At 47.6% G+C, this 25,613-nt stretch overlaps 1 protein-coding gene across 1 annotated transcript in view; it reads left to right on the forward strand.

Moving 5' to 3' along the window:
* CDH13 (cadherin 13) overlaps window positions 1–25,613 on the forward strand; it is a 961,236-nt gene that overhangs the window by 904,612 nt on the left and 31,011 nt on the right. The window contains exon 11 of the mRNA XM_080936858.1: window positions 22,011–22,153. Coding sequence (XP_080792984.1) covers window positions 22,011–22,153 — 143 coding nt within the window. The remainder of the gene's footprint in view (window positions 1–22,010; window positions 22,154–25,613) is intronic.

Consider the following 25,613-nt stretch of genomic DNA (forward strand, 5'->3'; position numbering starts at 1 on the left):
CCACCCTCCTGCTGGTCCTAAGGAATACTTTCCAAAACTGGAGGCAGATACCAGAAACTGCCATGGACAGGCAATGTTCATGTAAGAAATAACAGTAGCGGCTAGTGTCAAAGTAAAGCAGTTACATCCCTGTATTTACCGCCACAGCGGTGCTCTTGAGTTTTGGCACCACTGTCTTGAAGGCTCACTTCAATAGATACACTGTAACACCGTGACCGTAGACACAATAAGGCAGATGCTATCTCAGCGTCTACCTGCAGGGAGTATGCGTGCACTGGACTCCACGTGAATCCCAGGTGGGCAGGGCTCCGTGGCACAAGACTTCATTACACTTCCCAAATTGGCACACGTTTAGATGTACGACTTGTTTGCATCTAGGATTTCACATATATTCACAGTTCTCAGCTGACCAGAGTGTGGAAGTCAGAGTGACAGGCCAGGGTGAGCCCTGCAGACTTCCTGTGAAGCTGATAAGTGACTGGAGCCACACTTGGTTGGATTCTGGGTTTATTCTGGCTTTTACACTTCCACACAAATCTTCATACTGTGTGGTCACTGCACCTACCACTAAGAAGCTCCCTGGAAAATAAACTGTAAAATCGAGTTATTTTTTTTAAAGAATTATTTCCTTTATTTTATGTTTATGAGTACACTGTAGCTGTCTTCAGACACGCCAGAAGAGGGCATCAGATCCCATTACAGATGGTTGTGAGCCACCATGTGGTCGCTGGGAATTGAACTCAGGACCTCTGGAAGAGCAGTTGGTGCTCTTAAAAAACTGAGCTATCTCTCCAGCCCCCAAAATTCAAGTTTTTAAGACAGGCTGTATCATACCTAGAAAAAACAAATCCCTGGATTCAATCCTCAGTACTACTTCGAAAACAAACAAACAAAAAAAAAAAAAAAAAAAAACAAGACAAACACCAAAGAAAACAAAGTCAGAGGAGAGAGAAATCGGTGCTGTTAGTCGGATAGCATAAAGCAATTAAGCTTTAGTGAGCAGCTTCTAGGAAGACTGAAGTTGCTTCCCATTGAATACACCACTTGCCCGGCACATGGAAAGCCCTGAGTTCACACCCCAGCACTGCAAAATCCAGGCATAGTATCACATGCCTGTCCTCTCGGCGCTTGGAAGCTGGAGGTCAGATGTTCAAGGTCATCCTTGGCTACATCATGAGTTGAAGGCCAGCCTAGACCCCCATGAGGCCCTGTCTCAAAATAACAAACAATAAAATGAAATAAAACCCACAGCTGGGTGCCATATATTTTCTGCACACCTTTTAATTTTTCTTTCAAACAACGCTGAGATACTGGTTGTCTCCACTGGCAGGTGACGTTGCTGCTGCAGAGGGGCCATTTACACACATGTGCTCAGAGTCCACACAGACAGTCAGCACAGACCCGGCCAGCAATCCCCCTGCTGTAGTTCTGCTTACACACCATCACTGCAGGAACTTAAAGCAGTTGATTTCAGGTCACACTGAAAGGCAGGAACAGCCAGGGCCTCCGCAAGCCCTGCAAGGTAGAGACACCTAGCCCCAAGGCTTGAGGCGTGGCTGATGCCTTCCCCTTGTTACCCAGTATGCCTACCTTTCTCCCTTTTCCAGAACAAGCCCTGTTCCACTCCATTCTCACGGTCTAGACAGCGCTTCACTCTAGAGATTGGACAAGTATTTGCCACGCACTGCCATGCCTGCCAAGTGGGGTGTTAACCGCACACACAATGGATGTTTGGAGGGAAGTTACGTGGGCATCATTCTCGGACAGCGCAGTCCTGTTAACCGGCTGACATGTCACCTGGATGTTGATTGCCATGGAAGCGATTCTACAGACTGGCATGGGAAATGACAGAGGGTTTCTTGGCCACTGTGGGAGGTGCTAAGATGAAGCTGGCATTATTGCTTTCAAATACCCACATTTCACAGCGAATGACCCTTCCTCCATGATAATGCAGTGCCCACTGCAGACAGGGACCCCGCTGGAGCCTCCCCTGAAGGGCTGCCATTGGCTTCGTAGCCTTCATCCTTTCTGAACCCCCGTCATCTTTCTGAAAAATGAGGTTTTTCATAGAACTTTCCCTTCAGGAAAGATAATCTGTCCTTGCATCCTTCTTAGCTCTCGGTCTGTCCCAGCAAACAGCACTTTCATGTAGCCCAGGCTGGCTTCAACCTCACCATGTAGCTAAGGATGATCTTAAACTTCTTGCCCTGCTGCCTCTGCCTCCTGAGCATTGGGATTACAGGTATGGGCCACCACATGTATGTGATGCTGGGGATGAACCCAGGGCTGTACGTCTGTCAGACAAGCACTACAGGCTGAGCTACATCCCCAGCCCTAACCCAGTACATCATTTATGAAGAGCTGGAAAAAAAAGGATTCCAGAGAAGGAAAATGAATATAATAAATAATGATAAACTAAAAATTAAAAGTGTCACTTCGGGTCTGTAGGTATAACAGCCTGTGACCTTAACATTTATGCCCCCCTCAGATGATTCTCCCCGGTCTCGGCCGGAACTCTTGGCTCCAGAGGCAATCTGTCTCAGACTATAATGGGGGGCTGAAGATTGGGGCAGGGTCAGCTTTATCAGGAATCTCTCTCCCTGTTAACTTGGTCTATTTCTTGGGAATGTATCTTATTAATTCTTTGAGAATTGCATACAGTGTTTGATCCTACTCACCTCAACCCCAACTCTTCCCAGTTGTACCCTTCCCCTTCCCTTCCCACCCAACTTTGTGTCCTTTGTCCCCACCAATCAAGGTCAATGTGTGTCACCCGAATACTCTTGGATATATGGCTTCCCACTGGAGCACAGTGAATTCATCGGGGCCACATTCTTGGAGGAAACTAACCCCACCTTTCCCAGCGGCCGACAGTTTCCTCCACTAGGGCTGGGACCTTAGGTACAAGTTCCTCTCCGTGCTGAGTCTGATTCTGCCATGAGCTTGTACAGGCTTCATGCATGCCTGAACACTCACTGCGTCAGTAAGTTCATAGGCACAGGTGCCCTGCTGTACCCCGAACACACTGTTTCTGTGTAGTCATTCGCTGCCTCTGGCTCTCACGCTCCCTCCATCCCCGCTTCCTCAATGATCATTGGGCCTTAGGACAAGGGGTGTGGTCTGTATATTCTATACATTCTCTGTAAGGCTAAGAACTCTGCAGTTGGTTTCCCTCCGCACCTTGGCCGGCCGTGGCTTCGTGTATCCATCACCATCTACTTGGAATAGAAATGTCTCTGGTGAGGTTTGATAGAAGCACTGATCTATGGGTATAATGAGAAGTCATGATTTAACTCTATGTCCACTTAGCAGAATAATGACAGTAGGTGATTTCCTAGGGTCCATGAACTGCCGAGCCATCGGTTCTTGGCACAATAATGGTGCCAGGTGTGGGCTTCATCTGGTGGAGCTGGTGCTAAGAAACCATCAGAAAATGGTTGGTTACTTCCATGGCATTGCTCCATGGCTGTACCAGTGGGTTTGTCTTGCCTGGCCTTGACTAGATGGTGTCTCTGCCTGGTATCAATATTACTCTCAGACAAGACCTTGGCTTGCAAAAGGGGCTGCAGCTCTTCCTACCTGATGCTCCAGTGGAATTCTGGGACTTTCTGGCTGATCCAGAGATGGTTACAGTCTAAACGTATGCCAGGCATAGGCAGCTGGATTGGATCATCCCAGGGGACCTGATACAAGAAAATCAACTAGTCCCTGGGACTACAGTAGACATGGCCACCTAGACCAAAATGAAGGTGGCTCTACAGGGAAGGGAGACATATGTTGGCAAAGTGTGACCCCCAAAAATGGCACCTCAGGCCTTATCTGTGGTTTTTTCAAGTATCTAGAGATTTGCGTTGTTTTAATGATGTCTACCGAGTGCCATGTGACTTTCCTTAGAAAGATGGATTTGTATTGTTGACAGAAATACTTTATGGGGGTGAAATGCAGAACCTGGATACAAAAAAAAATCACCAGAAAGCATGCTTCTGAAGTGAGTGCTAATGGCCCCTGCTGTTTCCATGAAGGGGTGGAGATGAGTGTTTCACACCTTTCCAGAACATTCTATGTGTTGCTTTCTACCTCTAACTAAAGCTTTAACCTTCACCTATTGCTGTACTTTCTCAGCTGTCAATCTAAGAGATAGGTTTGGGGTAGGCATTGGTGAGGTATGTGTGTGCAGGTTAGCATGCATGTGTGTATGGGTGCACATGCACATGTTTATGTGTGCATATAGACCAGAGGTCAACCCTTTGGTATTATCCTTTACCACCCTCTCCCATCACTTTGGAGGCAGGTTCTCTCACTGAGCTCAGAGCTCACCAATTCTTTGAGGCTGAATGACCAGTGAGCACCAGAGAGAATCGTGTCTCTATCTCCCTGGTTCTGAGGTTACAGATGTGAGCCATGACGCTGAGTCTTTACATGAATGGTGAGGATCCAGATTCAGATCTTCATACTTTATGGCAAGCACTTTACCTGATGAGTCGTCTCCTCTACTCTGAAGAGGTCTTAAACCACTCAGAACACTGTCTGTAAGCACCCACAGGACCAGGACTGTGAGAAATACCCCCAAGAGCTCTTAGATATTCATAAATTAAATGCCCTTTCTGCCTACAGATCTGTTTGTTTTACATCTAGTAACTTTTATACAGAGGGTAAAACTACTCAGGAGTTCCCCCTTAATCTCATGTGAGAAGACAATGGGAACGCCGGTCCTCTTACGTCCCCTGTGAGCACGGGCCCTCCTCACCTCTCATACCTCGCTGCCTCTTTCCACTTCTCTCGTGCTCTGGAGATAAAGGAAAAGCTGGAGTCTGTTTCCTCTGCCCATCTGCTTCTCCTCCTCCTTAGTAATCTCAGGTGCTTGTGATTTGCTGAGCAAGGGTTTTTCAGCTCAGATGGGCTAAGGCAGCTGCTCAGTTGGAGAGGGAGTTTTATGGCTATCATTCGGTATATTTCCTTGCTCACTCATGCCTGGTTTTTTGCTCATAAATACCCCCACCTCATTCCATGGAAGACAGGAAATGGAGCTTCATCGCCCTGCGTTCATGCTGGCATAAATATTAAATTCATACAATAATCACAAGCCCTCTTCCTCCACTTTGCTCAGAGTACTAGTGACTGCCTTGAAATCTCTTTTCCCATCAGAGGTTAACAGTCCCTAACTCTTAAAGATTTATTTTATTTTAATTTGTGTCTATTTGGGGACTGGTGAATACAGGTGACCAAAGAGTCCTGAAGAGGACACCGGAGCTGCTGGAGTTACAGGCAGTCGTGAGCCACCCTATGTGAGTGCTAGGAACCAACTCAGCTCCTCTGCAGGAACAGTCTGCACTAACTGCTGAGCCATCTCCCCTGCCCTGGGAGTCCCCACCTCTCAGCCAGAGTCTGAGTGCCACTTGCTGACAGCTGTTCTTGGGAGTCAGGGCCATCCGCCGCAGCTTCTCTGACCTCGTCCCTCCTTTGCCATGGGCAATCACTTCTTTTTTCAGAAGTTTCTGCTTGCTCTGGTGGGGAGGTGAGAGTCAAACCCCAGAGCCTGTGACTCTTCACCCCTAGACCCTGGCTGGCCCCTGGTCTTCCGTGGCAGCAGTGTCCTTCCAATGTGTTCCCATAGTAACCGGGATGTGTGGCTAGCCTTTCCTGTTGCTGACCGAAGCACAGTGAGGTGAACTTCCTGTTGGTGTGGGCCCCCGTTTGTTGCCTCATAGTGCTGACAAGGAAGGGATGTGTTCCAGTCAGAACAAGGGCTAAGTTCACAGCACACTTTCTCTAGCTGGGCACACACATATACACACACACTCACACACACATACACTCACACACACACATACAGACTGCACACATAATCATCACACATGCACACATCACATTCATACACAAACTTCTGTGCACACACTCACTACATACACATACTCAATATAACACTTTCACACATGCACTCTCACACACACAAACACCACACAGGCATACTACACATACCATTCACACACACACACACACACACACACACACTATATACGAGCACCACACACATACACACTGCATACACACACTACACCACAAACACTCGAATACACACACCACTCACACTACACACATACCCCACACCACACACACACCCATACACTGTTGCTCACACACACTCTCATACACCGCAGACACACCACACATACACCACAAACACACCACATACACCACACCCGAATCACATACACACACACACACACACACACACACACACACACTCGAAAGCTCACAGAGAGCTCACTGTGTGTGTCCACCACAGCTTCAGATGGCTCCTGGTTTTCACTCTGCAGCAGCCGATTGAATGGTTGACTCAATTTTAGTCCCCTGGGGGCTGCTGAGGAAGGCCGGGTTCCTAAATCACACTCCTGACAGGTGCCATATTTCTGAGCCCCGAGCTAAGCAGTGACCTTCTGGTTTCAGTAACTAGAGCTGGGTGACACTCATAATGAAGAGTCTGTTGAGCCTTCTTAAAATATGGAAAGAAGCTGAAATCAGATGGAAGTGTCATTTTGAATCAGGGTACCAGAACTCGGTGATCAATCTCCCACCTGCCAGATGATGCAGAGACAGAAGGCACAAAGGCTTCCCCCTGGCAAAGAGTTCCGAGCTACCTGCATTGGACAGCCTGCCCCATGCCCAGGGCCAGACCACATATATGTTATAAATAAAATCATGACTGAGGAATGCACTGGTGTCTGTCCCAAAGCAGTGGAAGCAACTGCTTAGAAAGGCTAATCCTGTCTTAAAGACTCTCAGGCTCTGCATGGGGATCCACAGGACCCTTTCCCAGCTGCTTCTCAATAAAAGGCCCCTCCCCACTGCCAATCGTGGTAGCCTCTTCTGCCTGGTGTAGTCTCCTCCCCAGACCTTGTAGGGTGATTTCTGCTGTTTAGGTGTCAGCTGTGCTTCCCTTTGAGGCTTCCTTGAGCACTCACTAAAGAATCTCTCCTCCCCCAACAGTGGATCTTAGGACACATGCATTTAAGTGCCTGAGCTGCTGAGGCAGGAGGATGATCAAGGTTCCACACAGCTACATAGTGACTTCCAGCCCAAACATTGTCATGAAAGAAAGCAAGGAAGAAAAAAGAAAGATATAAAAAAGAAAGAAAGAAAGAAAGAAAGAAAGAAAGAAAGGAGGAAGGAAAGAAGGAAGGAAAGAAAGACAGGAGAGAAGGAGAGAAGGAGGGGAGAGAGAGAAGGAAGGAAGGAAAGAAAGAAAGGAAGGAAGGAGAGAAAAGGGAGGGAGAAAGGGGGAGAGAGGGAAAAAAGAAAGAAAGGAAGGAAGGAAGGAGGAAAGAAGGAAGAAAAGTAAGACAGGAGAGAAGGAGGGAAGGAGGGGAGAGAGAGAAGGAAGGAAAGAAAGAAAGAAAGGAGGAAGGAAGGAGAGAAGGAGAAAGGGAGGGAGGGGGAGAGAGAGAAGGAAGAAAGAAAGAAAGAAAGAAAGAAAGGAAGAAAGAAAGACAGACTGACAGACAGAAAGAAAGAAGAAAGAAAGAAAAGAAAGAAAGGAGAGAAGGAGGGAGGTGAGAGAGGGAAGGAAGGAAAGAAAAGAAAAAAGAAAGAAATGAAGGAAGGAGAGAAGGAGGGAGGAGAGAGACAAGGAAGGAAGAAAAGAACAAAAGAAAGAAAGGAGGGAGGGAGGGAGGGAAGGAAGGAAGGAAGGAAGGAAGGAAGAAAGGAAGGAAGGAAGGAAGGAAGGAAGGAAGGAAGAAAGAAGAAGAAAAGAAAGCTTCCTCCAAGACTGGTCATCACTGGCGCCTCCTGCCCCTGGATGCCATAGGTTGACTTCCAGAGCACAGGTGTCACTCTCCCAAGTTGTCATATTATCACACACTCCATCATGGCCTCCCTTCCAGACTAGAAGATCCGTAAGATCAGGGGTTTCCTAGACAGTTCTTGTTCATATGTGCAGGGTGCATAAGATCTGTTTCATACATGCTGAAAGAATGGGTGAGTGCATAGGCAGGTACTTACATGTATGCATGTGTGAAAGCATATAGACATATGTGTGCGTGAGTGTATGTATGTATGCACTGATGGATGGACACATGGATGAGGGAACGTAAGCAAGTTCAAACTGGGTCCAGCTGGATGATGTTTCTCTTTAGTTGGGCTCTCTCTGACTGTATTGGAGTCTGTCCCCTGTAGCCTCCCCGAAGGCTCCCTAAATGCTCTCCTGGATTGCTGTACCCTTCCCTCCAACTCCTTCAAGAACAAGGTTAGTGGTGGATGAGCCCCAGCAGGGAGCCAGGTTCTCGGCAAGTACAGCTGTGGCTCCACCAGAGCAGGTCCAAGAGAGAGCAGATAGAAGCTGCCCCATTGAGGAGACCCTTGGACCAGCTCTGCCTGGCACGTAACAGCCCCAGGGTCATCCCACCACTGCGGCTCCCTTCCCTTTGACGTCACTCAACAGCTGTGACGTCGCCTCTAGCTCACGTGTAGGTCTCCTAAACACGTGTGACCTCTGACGCCAGGGTTACCCAGACTGGAGGACAAGCCAGATGCATAAAGAGATGTTTTAAGTCCAAGAGCTCAGACAAAAAAAAAAAAAAATGCCACTTGGGTGAAGAGTAGACGCCACAGTGATGGCATCTGTCAGAGTCTGGGGAGCTCACCTGAAGGGAGAGCGAAGGGAAGGGAGCTTGGGCAAAGGGAACAGTATCAGCAAAGGCACCGGAGCTCGAAGCATCTGGGGCTGCTCACTGAGGAAACGGACAGGACTGTGAGGGTCCTGGGAGTCCTGTATGAGCCTCAATCTGTAGGCAGCAGCGTTTCCAATAGGCCTGACCGTAGGATATTATCTATCTTGTGTTTAAAAAGCTTGGAGTCGAGGCTGGGGTCAAGGGAAGAAAAGGCCAGGAGGCCTCATAAGAGCGGAGAGTGGGTGAGGGAATGCAGGAGCAGCAGATGCTCAGAAACAAGAGGAAGAAGAAGCAGAATTCTTTAGGAATCCCTGGGATGGGGGGGGGCAGGCTGGCAGAGAGAGATGCTGGGCAGTTTTCCCAAGCCAGAGGGTTACTGCCCCTCCCACCTGTCAATCATCTTTCTCATCACAGTGATCAAATACCTGACAAAAAACAAGTGAGAGGAAGGATTTGCCCTGATCACCATCTGAGGGGATACAGACCGTCGCTGTGGTGGGGAGGTGGGGACCCAGACACAGCTCTGTGGCAGTCTATGGCATCTGCTTGCTCAGGTCTCAGCTAACCGGAAAGCAGAGACAGGACAGGAAGCAAGATGGAGTCATAAACCTCCAGATCCACCCATTAGAGGTCCACTTCCTTCAGGTTCCACTCCCCAAAGGTTCTGCAGTCTTCCAAAGCTGTCTCAGCAGCAGAGACAGGGTGTCCAGACTCATGAGCCCGTGTGGGGGATGGTGTCCCCATCCAGACTGCAGGATAGCCCTGCCTTTTGATCTGATATGGTTGGAGCTTAGGCCTGCTTAGAATGTCAGGAGCCTGGGCTCCTCAGCCAATCCCATATGTCAGTGACTGGACCAGCTTCCCCAATCATTGGGAAGCTGGGCGCCATGTCCCGAGGCATGTGTCCCATGACACGTGTCTGTAATCTCAGCACGTAGGAGGCAGAGGCAGGAGGATCACTGGGGATTTGAAAACAGTCTGGGCTACAAACTGAGAGGTGTAGAGTGAATGATGTAAAAAAAAACAAACAAATCCCTTGGAGCCTAAAACCCCTTCCTAGATCCACAAAGTCAGAATATAGTGGCACGACCTGGAGCGCTGCCCCCCGAGCCCTGCAGGTGACTCCAGGAGCCACCATCATAGATAAACAGCATTGTGGGATTGGGGGACAGTTCAGTCTTCATTAATATCCAAGAGGAGAGTTAGGAGAAAGCCACTCACAGTGGGCACGGATACCCTGTCCCCAAGCAAGCCTAGAGTCTTAAAGCTTAGGTCAGTTCAGACTAACATATTGGCTCCTCTCACACACTGGCCCTGTGTCCCTCTCACCTTTTGATTGGTGGATAATCCGAGGGCAAGAGGGAGGACACGTCGTTCTGAATACAGGCCTGATGGTGACAGAAGGCTTAGACGCAGATGAGAAAGAACCGAGTCTGTTCTAAAGCACAAAGCCTGGTACCCTGACGGGTGTTTTCGGGAAACTGAGTGGCCAAATCAGGTACAAATCGATGGGCCAAACATCTGAGTTTGGGAATAGTGTTCGGAACTAATTTCTAATGAGATTTTCAAAACACAAATTTTCCGCAACAGAAAAAAAAATCAAGTCATGCTCCTTGTAACCCATCAGGAGCAGTGAGATGGGGGATATTTCTTCCGTGTGTCAGTTAACGCTCTGAGCCGGCCAGAATACAAAGTAGGATAGTCAGGCCATCAATCAGCTCCCTGGGAGCTGATAAATGGATACGGTTCAAACCTAGCATTCGCATTGGCTCGGAGAGCATAAATCGACTTCTCGTGATCTTACTCCAAAATATATATATATTGATAGAGGGGTTCTTTCCCTGGCTGTTTGTTTTTCTCACCTTCAATGACCCTCTTTCCAGTCTGGGCACTCAAACTAGGGTGTAAAGTGTCACGTGTCACATGGGGGAAATGACCAGGATTTGAGTTTGTGTCTGCCCACCAGGGAGAAGTTTAGAACTTTTTCGTTTGTCTACGCATAACAATCACTTCGGTAGAGACTGTCATAATTGTATCGACATTCAGAAAGAGAGGCATGTGGACTGTCATTTAGGGCGTCCTTTGTTTAACAGATGGGGACACGGGCCCAGGAGTATGAGTAATGTGAATGTCACAGACGGAGGCTCTGGTGGACTGGGGACAGGGGTCTGGGTGTGGGAGGTACGTACTCTGCGGCAGATGATTTGACTCAGAATGTATCAGCGACACCTAGGATGTAGGACAGCTGCGTGCTGGCTCCATTAGCACAGAGTTCAGCCCATGGCTGCTTGCTCTGTGTGCCTGAGGAAACATGGCTGAAGAGTGTGTGGTGGAGGAGCTTCACCTCGTTGCCCATAAGGAGCAGAAAGCAAGTAAGGGACCCAGAGTCTTGATAAAACCTCCAAAGACACTCCGCACTGACCTGCTTCCTCCCATTCCTAGGGCCTTCCAAAGTAGATTCCAAGCCTTAAAAAAAATGTGAGCCTTTGGGCAACACTCATATTCAAACCTGCAGGCAACACTTCATACTCAAGACATGACCTAAGTCCTAGCTAAGGACCAGCCATCTCACACATAACACACATACACATGCACACACATACCACACACAACCATGCATGCATGTACATACCATACACACACATAGGAACACATGGAAATGCATTACAGCATGCACATGCACACATGCACACATATACACATGCACATACCCATGTACACACCACACACATACCACACACATGCACACATAGGTACATATATGCATATACTACATAGACCACATACATGCATACATGCACACACTACACATGCACACACCCATGCACACACCACACGCATCATGTCACACCATACCACACACATGCACACACCATACCACACACACACACACACATCTCCTTTCACAAGCATGCGACAATGAGAATATCAAAATATCTTTATTATTCAGCAGTAGAGTCTTCTGGAGACTGTCATGGGAAAGGGTTTGGTTTGGCTTGGTATTTTTGCCTTTAATAACTCTGGAAACTGTGGTAAGTCCCTTGAAGGACCTTGCTTGCATATAGCAACTTTCCTGAGCTACAGTCCACCCACTGAAAGAAGATACAGCAGAGCCAGCGAGAGGGATCAGCAGGTAAAGACACTTGTCACCCAATCTGACAACCTGAGTTGAATTCACTGAACCTACGTGATGGAAGGAAAGAATCAACTCCCACAAGTTGTTCTCTGACCTCCGCACAGTTATGGTGCCATGCCCCCACATAAACACACACAAAATAAATGTCAAATGAATATTTAGAGACAGTAATTCCTAGTCTTCGGGATTCCTAGCATACTCTTGGAGTCACGTAACCAATGCCACCTTTAACCTCAGCACCTTTTCGTCTCCCTGAATAGACGCTCTGTACCCATCATCCTCCCCTGGCCTCTCAGACCCTTGCACGGGGCAGCCCCTCACCCACTGTCTGTCTAGCCTACTGGCAGGGTCTTGATGCTCCTCACAAATGGAACTTGGCAATGTGTCATTTCCTCAAGGCGGGTGGCAGACACAGGAATGTGTGAGCAGCCACTGGGACTGGAGAAAGATATACTCCTCCATTTTCCCCCTCAACTTGGTATCATTTTTTTTTTGTATATTCTGAAATGTTAAAAGGCTTTTACAGCAAGTGCCCTTTCATCCTTCACTCAGATTTGACTGTCACCCTCTGGGTCCAGTCTCTCTGGCATATAGTGACATATACTCTCCCCGAAGATCGCCATCCTCGTGGTGGGTCCTCATGAGGGGGGTGGCCATCTCTGTGGAGAAGGCAAACACTCAGCTCTGCAAAATCAAATGTCAGTGTGGGGGATTTGAAAAGTCAAGAACATTAGCAAATTGACATTGGTACTTTGAAAGGCACTGCCGGGTCCAAAGGACAAAGGCTCAAAATAACTACCCAAGAAAGCAGTGTGTCTGAGATGTGAGGCTGGGGCCACCTCAGGCTGGGAGGACTGGTTGGCGGCTCTGCTCCCCATGCAGATCCGAGACCCTGGGACTATCAGAATGGACTGAAAAGACAGCAGACCCCGCCCTGGCCCTCCCTCCCCTATAGCTCACATTTCAGTGCAGTTCTGGGGACTCACGTGTTTATTTTAAGCATCTACGCTGACCTTGCCTTCAGGGGAGGAAAATGAAAACCGTTTGAGAGAAGATGCTTTCCATGTGTCCCCATGTGGCTCAGACATTTGACAGCTGTGACTGTGCACAGAGCCACCGTTCCCTGCAAGGGGTTGGTTATGCAACACCATGTGAGTGGCAAAGGACAGGGTGTGAGGGTGCATGGGGGGATACAGCGTGGCATTGGTCAGTGAGCTGCATTCTGTATTGCTCTGAGTCTCACAGTGCAGCCTAGATGTTTGCACTGGCTGTCATAGGCCAGCACAGAGCCTGTGCTCAGAAGTGGATGATTCGATACACTGTGTAGGTGGGGGAGGGGGAGTGTATGGATGTATGGGCAAACGCATACCATGTGTGCATGCATGTGTGCACTCATACATGTATCTGTGTGCACACATACATTTTATGTATGCGTGTGTGTTATAAAGAGATGTTAAGTTTTAGTTATATTTTATTGTCTAGATCTGTTTTTAATTAGGTAATAAAAATAACTATGATAATAATAGTGAGTCAGCTACTTTTGGTGGCTGTAACAAAACACCCTACAAAGGCAACTAAAGAAGGAAGAGCTTATTTGGGCTCACAGCTGGAGGGTACAGGCTATCATAGCAGGAAAGTCATGGTGACAAGAATGTGAAGAGTGTCCCATTGTGTCCACAGTCAGAGAGCAGAGAGATGAATGCTGGTGCCCAGCTTGATTTAGATAGATGGATAGATAGATAGAAAGATGGATAGATAGATAGATGGATGATTGGATGGATGGATAGATAGATAGATAGATAGATAGATAGATAGATAGATAGATAGATAGATGATGGATGGATGGATGGATGGATGGATAGATAGATGGATGATTGGATGGATGGATAGATAGATAGATAGATAGATAGATAGATAGATAGATAGGTAGATAGATGATGGATGGATGGATGGATGGATGGATGGATGGATGGATAGATAGATAGATGGATGATTGGATGGATGGATGGATAGATAGATAGATAGATAGATAGATAGATAGATAGATAGATAGATAGATGGATGATGGATGGATGGATGGATGGATGGATGGATGGATGGATAGATAGATAGATGGATGATTGGATGGATGGATGGATAGATAGATAGATAGATAGATAGATGGATGATGGATGGATGGATGGATGGATGGATGGATGGATAGATAGATAGATGGATGATTGGATGGATGGATGGATAGATAGATAATAGATAAATACAGATAGATAGAGATAGAGATAGATTGATTGATAGATACATACATACATACATAACATACATACATGATAGATTACATACATATATACATAGAAAGATACATAGATAGATACATAGACACATAGAAACACAGACAGACAGACAGACAGATTTGAGAGACAGGGTCTCCTGCCAACTGTGGCCTTGAACTTACTACATAATCAAGGATAACTTCGAACTTCTGACTTTCCCACCTCCACCTCCCATGTGCTAGGCATGTGCCACCATGTGTGGTACTTACAGTAGAACCCATGGCTTGGCACCTGCTTATGGAGAGAAGAGAAGGGTGTAATGCGCATCTCAATGATGCACTGGGACCTGTGACTACAAACCCCATGAACCCCCTCTTCCTGTAACTCATTCTCTGTCTAAGATGTCTTACCACAGTGACAGAAGTAGAAACCAGAGCACAGGGAGTTGGGACCTTTGGCAAAGTTAAGTGTGTGTGATTCATACTGGTCTCCATGCCTTGCTCCCTGCAAATGCCCCACCCCCACAGTAGGAGTCCATGGGAGGTACTGGCTGGAATGGGGATGAGGGTGCAGCAGCCGTGCACTGTGGGAGGAAGGCTCCTTGGAGCCTTTACAGAGGTATAAACTCACAACTTGAACCATTAGCCTGGCTCTGTGCTCTTCTGGAGCCCTCGCCACTGAAGCTCTGTCACCCTTGATCCCCCAGAACCCTGCCTCTGCCTCTGTCCTGGAGCCAGCCTCCCCCAGGAACACAGTATCTGCAGATGACTGCTTAGACCCTGTTGTGAGAGGAGACCGACAGCTCAGTAACACATCTTGCTGCTCCCGACCTCCTCCTCTAGGCAGCCTGCCAGACTGTGCCCACTGACCTTCAAGGCACAGGACAAGTTCAGCCATCCATCTTACAAGATTCCCAGCAGAAGGATGGCTTGTTAGCACCTTCCGGAAGGTGACAAGCCTCTTCTCGGCTTGGTGGCTGATGGGATCTGAGAGCCAGGTGCTGGCACAGAGCCATGTGTGGTCTATTAACCAACCCAGGGAAATCTCAGAACAAACACAAGCCAACATTCATGCTGGCTTCTGACCCGTCTTCTCCTTTCTCAGGGAAAGGAGATTACTGCTTGTGAGCCTCCTGGAGAATAGCCCCAGTCAGACACCCCCAGGACAGTGGCAACAGGGAACTAGGGATGAGCTTGACCTGCAAGCAGTGCAATTGGACCTTTGTAGAGGGGACTTGCCAGAGCCATTATTTTAGTGTGTGTGTGTGTGTGTGTGTGTGTGTGTGTGTGTGTGTGTGTGTGTGTGTGTGTTATCCACAGATACTCTAACCAAAGAGGCCAGAAGACTCCACTGTTGTCAAAAGTCAGTAGCAAGCTAACTGTTCTCCAAAGAGGAGAGCCAGGACAGAAGGACAACTTTCGGCAAAAACCAAAAGTCATTCAGAATGGAGGAAGGAAATCATTAGTGAAGAGTTTAGAGGGAAAAAAAATTGTTTTGTTCTTTTTTAAGTTTGTATTACCCCAATCTTGGGATCTTCTCATTGTGAACATTGATGGATATATGGTTGTTGCTTTGAGTATCATGTTCCCAGTAGTGTTCTGAGGCAACACACACCACATTCCACACCCAACAAGATGTACACAGATGAAGCAGTTGTCTTTCCAACAACATGGGGGCTTCATCTACCTTCCAAAGCCTCCCCTGGGCTGCTGTTTGCTCCCTCCTCTGAAGTACCCATAAGTTCCTCTCTCAGCCTTCTCTTTCTGACGATGTCCCCTCTCATGCCGTGGCTTGCCCTGTGTTTCCTGATGTTCTCAAACATCCCTGACACCACCCTGAACATCCTCCCAAGCGCTGGCTGCCTGTGTCTTGCTAAGATGGACACTGTTGGCATCGATCTGTAGTCTTCCGGCTGTTTTAGTCCCTTGGGGATTTCTCCACGACTCTGCTGACCAAGGAGAGGCCACGACTCAGCAAGGTTTAGGGATTACGAGATTATTCTGGACACAGGAATGAGTTCACTCAAGCCCTGCATATAAAATATTCAAGTGCAGAGCAGTCCCATGGGGCTCTTTCATACCAGTGTTCTTAAGCCTAAGATGTGCCCACCAGCGTGAAATACAATACATGCAAATGCAGAGAGAAAGAAGGGAGATGAAGAGAGGGGAGGGAGGGGGAGGGGTGAGTTCTGCTGGCTTGTTGTCCCATGCCTACAGTCCCAGCAGAAGGATGGAGGGTGGCAACTAATTTACCTTTGGCTATGTAGTGAGTTCTAGGTAATCCTGGGTTAGAGTATTGAACTCTGTCTAAAAATAAACGAAGATAGATAGATAATAGGTGGGTGGGTGGGTCGGTGGATGGATGCAGACAGACAGACAGACAGACAGACAGACAGATGACTGATAGACAAGGATCTATCATACAGAGAAACCCTAGAAACCTTGTGTGCATCTCAGCTAGAAAGCCAACGGCTGAGAGCAGCCAGCTCATGTGACCTGCTCTAGAGAGACAAAAGCTGGTCTGAGCCTGGGAGACAAGAGATCCAGGTTGGAAGGACAGCTCTGCCATCTAAAAGCTACCGTAGGACTTGGACAAGTGCTGGTCCACTCTCAACCACTCTGAACCTGCTTCCTCTTCTGCAAAATGGTGTGATGGTAAATTGGGAGTCATCTTCTGGGGTAGAGAAGGGGTGGGGAGCTATGGATGTGTTCTCCCACTTACAGGTTCTGCGGGAAGCAGATACTGAGGACAGAAAACACCGCCGCTTATTGTGGGGGAAATTGTTCTCACGGCCCTTGCTGTGAGATCAAATGACCATGCGTGTTATAATATTCTGTGTCCTTTACTGGAGTGGGCATCATTCACTTTTCTCAACACTTACCTCACAAGAGAAACTGAAGGAAGGAAGGATGTACTTGGGCTCAGGGTTTGATGGGACAGTCCGTGGTGGCAGGGAAGGCGTGGCGGCAGGAGGGTGAGGCTGTTGCTTATGTGGTGTCTCCAGCAGGAAAGCAGAGATAGGAAAGCTCACCTTCTTATTCTATCCAGGACCCCAGCTGTGGGATAGGACCATTCGTAACCAGGGCTCATCTTCCCTCCTCAGTGCCCCCATCTGGGAAACACCTGCATAGACACACACAAAAGGATGTGTCCACGGTGATCTACATCCTATCAGATTAATGGTCAAGAACCATCACAGGCTGGTCAGCACTCAGGGTTCTCCACATGTCTCCACATGGACCTGACTCCTTGTCTTTCTTCTGATGCTCCTATTTTACACTCTTCCTTCTTAGTTGTTGGTTGGCTCGCCCTCAGCTTGACACACTGCCTGCACCCGGAGCTGGCCCCCAATCCTGCCTGTGCCTTCCAACATCTGACACCCACACAAGGCTGAGGCTTGGCAAGAACTCAAAGCATGTCCGCAAGGCTACATTACAGACTGAAATGAGCTCTGTTCCTAATTTGATTTTTTTTTTAACTCTTGTAACAAGCAAAGTTCACATTACAGATAAATTGCCCGGAAATTTCAATTTAATAAGGCATATGCATTTTTTTCGGGTCCAGAAGCACAGAAAACATTTTGTGGGGCTGGTATTTTCATACTGAAAGGTTTATTAAAAGGACGGCTTTGAAAATGTCAGAAATTTACATGGTGCGTCTGGCCAGTTGGCTCAAAAGGGCTGATTTAACAAAAGTACTCAAGAGCCGTGATGCGGAAGAGCCAGTTGTCGGGTGGCCTTGAGCTGAGGTCCCCCGTGGGGCAGGGACTTCCTCCCTGCCATTCCCTAGCTGTCAGTTTGGATCGTGTGGGCAGTGTGAGCTGGCACGGGTGTGGGACTTGGCAGTGGTTAGCAGTGGAGTAGCCCTTGGCCTCGGTGCCCATTAGGTGTGTTCTGACCAAAAGCAGCAAGCAGAACAGTAAAGGCACTTGGGCTACACATGCCCTCAAAGTGTTACGGAAGAGACATCAATTAAAAATAGGTAAATACAGGAAAACAAACTCAGATGATCTCAGGAAACAGGTGAAAAGTAAGGATGGCTAGTTGTTTTTCTCTCTCCCCCTCGCCCTCTCTCTCTCTGTAGGTATGCATTATGTGTAGGTATGCATTATGTGTAGATATGCATTATGTGTAAGTATACATGTATGTGTAGGTATGCATGTATGTTTAGGTATGCATGTATGTGTAGGTATGCATGTATGTGTAGGTATGCATTGTGTGTAGGTATGCATTATGTGTAGGTATGCATTATGTGTAGGTATGCATTATATGTAAATATGCATTATGTGTCGGTATACATGTATGTGTAGGTATGCATGTATGTTTAGGTATGCATGTATGTGTAGGTATGCATTGTGTGTAGGTATGCTTTATGTGTAGGTATACATGTATGTGTAGGTATGCATTATGTGTAGGTATGCATTATGTGTAGGTATACATGTATATGTAGGTATGCATGTATGTGTAGTATTCATGTATGTGTAGGTATGCATTGTGTGTAGGTATGCATTATATGTAGGTATGCATTATATCTAGGTATGCATTATGTGTAAGTATACATGTATGTGTAGGTATGCATGTATGTGTAGGTATGCATGTATGTGTAGGTGTGCCTATGCATGTGTGTACACATGTATGCAGATAACAAAGGTCAACATGGGGTATCTTCCTTTATTTAAGAGAAGTTCCACTTATTTCTCTAAGACGGGGTCTCTTTCTGAGCCCGGGGCTCTCCAGTCCTCTAGACTGGCTGGATAGGAAGCCCCAAGGGTTTTCCTTTCTCTGTCTCTCCCCTGCCATGCTGGGGACCTGAGCTCAGACCTACACGCCTGTGCAGCAAGTGCTTTGCCAAATGAACCATGTCCAGCCCCTACCTGGCTACTTATTTTACTATTTACTGTTGTTACTTTTAATTATGCGTGTGTGTGCTTGTTCATGTGTGTGCATGTATGTGTGTGTATGAATGTGTGTGTGTATGTGTGCTCATGGACAAAACATGAGTGTAGATACCTATAGAAACCATAGGAATGAGAACCTCTGAAGATGGAACTTTGTGAGCCGCCTGATGTGGGCACTGGAAAACAAACGAGTCCTCCACAAGAACAATGGGTGTTCGTTGTTAACAGCTGAGCCATCTCCCTAGACCCTATCTGGTTACTATTCTTTTTGAGACAAGGCCTCACTGTGCAGTCCTGACTGGCCTGGGACTCCCTATGTAGGCCAAGTTGGCCTCAAAGTCACAGGGACTCACCCACTTCTTCTTCCCCAGTGTTAGGATTAAAGGAGTATGCCACCCCACCCATCCTCCTGGTTACTTTTTAAGATAGAAGAATACTACAGTGTAATCCCTCAAAGCCCCAGCTTGCCGTAGACCCAGGGCATCTCAGGCTACTAACACTGGCAGGTCTGTGACATTGTCACTTCTGAGATCGTGACACCATGCACTGATGTCAACCCAATGCCTCCAAACAGGCAACAGCAAGGCAACCTGTGAATTCACTGCAGAATCACAGCTTCAGGAGCCAATGGCAAATGGCGTTGAGAGAAACGGCACTACGGGGCACCGTCCTGAAAAGCTGGGTCGCTTAATTCGACTTTTATTTATTTTCTGAACTGAGTTGCGTAGTGTGGGAATAAAATACAGTCCATTTAAAATCCTCATTATTTTAAATCTATTGAACCACAAGTCATCGCTGGATCCACCGTGAACCTGTCACCTGTAAAATGAGAAGCAAATGTCAGCTTTCTCTGCATGCTCCCGCTGCACAGTGAGACAGCAGAGATGCAGCCAGCGTGCTGAAGGCATGCTTGGCAGTACACACCTCTGAGTCTCAGCACTTGGAAAGCCAAGGAGGAATTCGTGAACTGGAGGCCAGCGCGCTCTACAGAGTAAAACCCTGCTCCAAACACCAGGGCCTGGGATGAAGTCCGATGGTAGAGTGCTTGTTCGGTGTGCACAACTCCCTGTGTTCAGTCTAACTGTTCGTCATTCATGGGTTACTTCACTTGGCTCTAAGGACAGTACTTAGCCTTGAACAGACAGCATGCCGGGTCAAGTCCAGCCCCTGAAATCCAATGTGCCAGCATTGAACCCAATCTCTACTGGGTCTTAGCTGAGCTACTTTTGTTGGGTTGCTAAAACTTTAGTTTTTGTTTGCTGTATCTTAAGAACAAGGATAATACGGTTTCATAGGGTCACTGGGAACCGGAGACAGAAGTGTGTTACTCTACAAGTGTAGCCCAGAGCTGGGCATAAATACAGACTCCTTGCTTAGTACAGCCAACTTTGACCTCATCCTCACCCCAGGATAATGGCCAGGATGGCTGAGCCACACAGCCCACATTAGGCCACAGCCAGCACGGAGCTGTGTTGGTGATAAGTACCACAAAGATGTCACACTGGGTTCCTGAGAGAAGCTGTTGGAATGGGTCTTGAAAAACAGTAGAGTTCTGGCTAACAAGGGTGTGAATTGCTACTGGACAGAAGGCTGGTGTTAAAGGCAATGTGTTCTCGGGGGTAAGTCTCTCATTTTTAAGGGACTCTGAAGTGATCGTTGAGACAACAGGAGTGTGTAAAAACTGGAGTGGTCTGGAGCAGTCTCTCCATCCATCCCAGCATGGCCACCACTGTGAGAGCATTGTTCCCAGGGCTCTGCAGAATGGGACAGTAACAGAACATCACACGCAAGGACGCACAGTGGCCTAAAAGCCATAGCACCCTCGGGTGCCCTGCATGGAACCTGAGCCTCATAGGGGCTTCTTCAGATGCACAGACCCTGCCATTAGCTATCCCCACCTCGAAGCAAAGAGCTTTACCCTGCTGGGCTTGGCACGGACACATGCCCTCTAAACCATGCCTTGGTTTCCTTATCAGGGAAGGGAGCTGATATCTCTGGGCCAGCCAGCTTGGCGTGCAGGCTGGCAGACACTATGCCGGCAGGATTGTACCATGCCATGTAAGGTCTTGGTGTGAGACAGGAGGCTGCTCTTATATATATAATTATTATGAAATTATTGTTATTATTATTATTATTATTATTATTATTATTATTATTATTAAATGGTGCCACACCCCGATGCCATCACAGGAGAGATAAGACCAGAGATCAACCTTGGGCGCTGAGACATCGTGGCCCACTGTCCAAGGTCCCACAGATTAGGCTAGATTGGCTGGCTTTTGAGTCCCAGAGATCCTCCTGTCTCCGTGACCCTAGAGCTGGGATTACAAACATGTCTCCACTCTGGCGTGGCTTTTTCCAAGGATTCTGGGAATCAAGGTCAAATTATATTATCAACCGAGCTATCCCCCGCCCTGCCCATCTGTCCCCAACAGCGCAGAAGCCCTGACTCTGCAGCAGTTTCAGGATGAGGGACCGTGGCTGCCAGTACGCATGCTGTCTTTGAAATGGCATCCTAGTGACCGCCCTGACCAGGTTTCCCTCCTCTGCTTGCCTTCTCCCTTTCTGTACCCCCTCCTTTCCTGCCACCTCCGCCCACTCCTGCCTTGGTTCAGGTGTGACCACTTCTGTGAGGCTCACTGGGGTTGTCCTTGTTCAGAGGCAATGACCGCTCCAAGCGTCAGTTTGTCCTGTCTGTCCCTTCAATACGGCTCATCCTCAGTTTGTCCTGTCTGTCCCTTCAATACGGCTCATCCTCCACTTGCTCTACAGGAAGTGTGCACCAGGGGGTGACAGGGAAGAGCCTGTGGCTGAAGAGAAACTATGGCCTCTGTGAAAGCCAGGCAGACCCTAAGAGCCTCCTTGTGTGAGGTCATCACTACCATAAAAGGAGGCAAGCCCAGAGCATGATCAGAGCAGGCCTAACAAATGAGCAACTGAAACAGAAAGGTCCGAGGGTTAAGCATGGCCTGGCACTCAGCACACACCTCTTCACTCGAACTGGGATTCGATCTAATGTTTGGGATGTTTTCCCCCCTCAGGTACTCTGTTTACAAGGACCCAGCAGGCTGGCTGAGTATTAACCCCATCAATGGAACCGTCGACACCACGGCTGTGTTGGACCGGGAGTCCCCATTCGTCCACAACAGTGTGTACACTGCCCTCTTCCTGGCCATTGACAGCGGTGAGTCGCTTGGGAAGGACTATTGGGGTGTGTGTGTCACTTTCTGGTGTGTGTGTGTGTGTGTGTGTGTGTGTTTCTTCTGAATCGGGTGTGGGGTGTTCCTGAAGAGGAGCACATGTGTAAGAACAGATAAGCCATTGTTACACATACATGGGGTCAGTGACATTCCCAAGCCAGGGAATCTCTGTCTTCGTGGAAAGGTAAATATATCCATCCGGGAGTCAGAGCAGAGGCTCACTGTCCTTTCTCAAGGATGGATCCCAGGATAGGAGGCCACGCCAGCACTGTGCCTCAGCTGCAAAGGTTCTGGGATGGAACAGGAGAGCCTATCACTGACCCCTGGAACTGAATTGTCCCCACAGATTTGTCCCATGGAATTCCATGGAAAGACGTTGGATCCTTTCAGCTGGTTGCTGTATAATAACAAAATTCGGCTCCTTTGAAAGCTAAGAATTTGGGGCTGGAGAGATGACTTGTTGGTTAAGAGCACTGACTGCTCTTCCAGAGGTCCCGAGTTCAATTCCCAGCAACAGCATGGTGGCTCACAACCATCTATAATGGCATATGATGCCCTCTTCTGGTGTGTCTGAAGAGAGTAGCCGTGTACTCATATAAATTAAATCTTTTTTTAAAAAGCTAAGAATTCAGTATCCAATGCCAGACTCCATGCTGGACTCTGGGAACACGGCAGTGAAGAAGCTAGAACCTATTTCCTGAAATACTCATGCGAGCAGAATGTGTCACCTCAGGCACTCTCTGTTCTTCTTTGGGGACCAGACTGTGTGGCAATGGCAGACACAAGGGGAGTCTTTAGGAGGCATAGGTGACTTGCACCAGTCACCGAAGTAGATGAGAAGGGATCAGGTTCCGGAAACGTCACAGAGATCTGGAGTACAGCACTGGCGGAGTCTTCTGTGAAAGGTTGCTGAGGTATCCGTCAGGCCATGTGTTTCCGAGCTCTTGGTGACTTGCTCTAAGATCTGAAGAAGTGTGTGCAGATGGCAGAACAGCAAGAAATTTTTTTCAGAAGCAAAGGTGCAGGCCAGACTAGAGAAAGCCACAGGCTCTGGGCAATAGTCACTCCTGAGCCGCGGGTTCTATTTCGGCCTTCCTTTTGAGGATTCAGAGGGAGAGAGTGTTGGTTCAGGGGTAGGATGTGGGTAGTTTTTGTCTTAAATAACAGGCTTGGATTATGTGAGACTTTATTAACAGACATTGTCCTTTCCCATAATGCATCTGATCATAATTATACCCACAGCCAATCACGCAAACACAGGAGGCAGTAAATAGAGGGTTTCCCCTAAAAGTTTACTCAGAGGATACAATTTGCATGCCTGAACACACCTGATACCAGTTCAGACTGGATTAGTGTCCCTAGTTCAACATCTATTTCAGGGGCAAGGATCAGAGTTGAGGCTAAACTGAAATGGCTATTCTATCAAATACACACAAAGTATCTCTTCCTGGTTTTTGTAAAGCAAGCTGTTCTGAATGAAAAATTGGGTATTGAGTCTTCCTAGGTCAAGACTTCATGGGTGTGATAGCTTGTATATGCTGATCCCAGGGAGTGGCACTATTTGATGGTGTGGCCTTGCTGGAGTAGGTGTGTCACTGTGGGCGTGGACCTTAAGACCCTACTCCTAGCTGCCTGGAAGTCAGTCTTCCACTAGCAGCCTTCAGATGAAGATGTAGAACTCTCAGCTCCTCCTACACCAGGCCTGCCTGGATGCTGTGATGCTCACACCTTGATGGTAACAGACTGAACCTCTGAACCTGTAAGCCAGCTCCAATTAAATGTTGTCCTTATAAGAGTTGCTTTGGTCATGGTGTCTGTTCATAGCAGTAAAACCCTGACTAAGACAATGGGCTTTTTATATAGGTCCATCATACTCAGCAGCAAGGTGTGAACTAAGAACTTCCAACCCAGCTTCATGAGGACACATATGGCACAAATGAGCCCGTGTCACATGCTACAGAAATAAGGGTATCAGTAAGGGACAGCTCCATGTTGCCACAATGTCAGGCTCTAAACTGAATGCCAACACTGAACACTAACAAAACCCATTTTTCTGCGAAATTAATTCTGATTTAAACTTTGTTTTAGATTTATTTATGTGTCTGAGTGTTTTGCCTACTTGTACCTCTGTGCACCATGTGCATGCCTAGCTCCTGCAGAGGTCAGAAGAAAATGTTTGATCCCCTGGAAGTAGGATTATGGATGGTTTCGAGCCACCATGTGGATGCTGGGAACTGAACCCAGGACCTTTACAAGAGTAGCAAGTGCTCTTAACCACTGGACCACCTCTCCTGACCCTACACACTAATTTTAAAAATGTTTTCACTTCTGGATTTTAAGTATCCAGTGGCTGGGGGGATGACTTGGTGGGTAAAGGTGCTTGCTGCCAAGCCTGGGGACCTGAGTTCAAACCCAGGGCACATAATAGAAGGAAAAAACAACTTCTGCAAGTTGTCTAACTTCCGTGAGTCCTGTCTCACACACACACATGCACACCCATATATGCTCCCATGCACAGTCAAACACATACATATTCACCCAGACCTGTACAAACACACACACACACACACACACACACACAGGAAAGCACATATATGGGCAGGCACATACACACACACACACATACCAATGTAATTTTTAAAAATTTAATATCCAGACTAGCATTTTTTTTCCAGTATGAAAGTGTAGCTCAAAAGTACAGTACCTTTGGCTTTTTCTATCCTTCACACTGTTGGGATTTTTCTATAAGGCTGAGTTTTACTGTAGTTCTATCATGATATCTGTCTGGTTTCTAAGGGCATCCTATAAAGCTCATCTTTCTGCAGGGGAGGGAGTGGCCGCTGTTGTTTTCTCAAAGTGTGGTACACAGATGGCACCTGTGGGGCCTGTCGAACTCTGTGACTCAGTTTCCATTGCTGTAAGGAAGGAGGAGATGCCAACCCCTCCTGACCCCCCAACAAAGCCAAAAGCATCTCAGTATTAACTGTACTTGTACAGGGCTGGGCTCAGGTAAAGAAAGAGAAGAGCCAAAGCTGATGCTCCTCCAAGAAAAAACATCCTGGATGGTCTTGCCTCCCTCTCTTAATGCTCTCATGAGATAAGGAAATTCAAACTCTGCCATCACAGATCCAGAGGATGGAAATGTTCCTCAGAGGTGTGAGCAGAAAACCGGTTGGAATTAATTACCTCGCAGAACTGTTGAGAGGGATGGGCAAACTGAGCCCCGGAGAGTGGGAACAAGGACATACCCAGCAAAGGTCTTGTGAGGGAGTTGTGAGCCAAGGCTGCCTTGATGCTTGCTGGAGACTTATCTCTGGGTATTAGGTTTATCTGGGGAAAAACAATTTATCTGGCACAACAACGGTGTCTCAGCTTTATCCGAAGTGAGGACTTGTGTTTATTAATTTGCTACAAAGTCGGCTATTTGATGGGATGAAAGACTGA

This window comes from Micromys minutus (assembly GCF_963924665.1).
Source record: "Micromys minutus genome assembly, chromosome: 24".
Classification (NCBI taxonomy): Eukaryota; Metazoa; Chordata; class Mammalia; order Rodentia; family Muridae; genus Micromys; species Micromys minutus.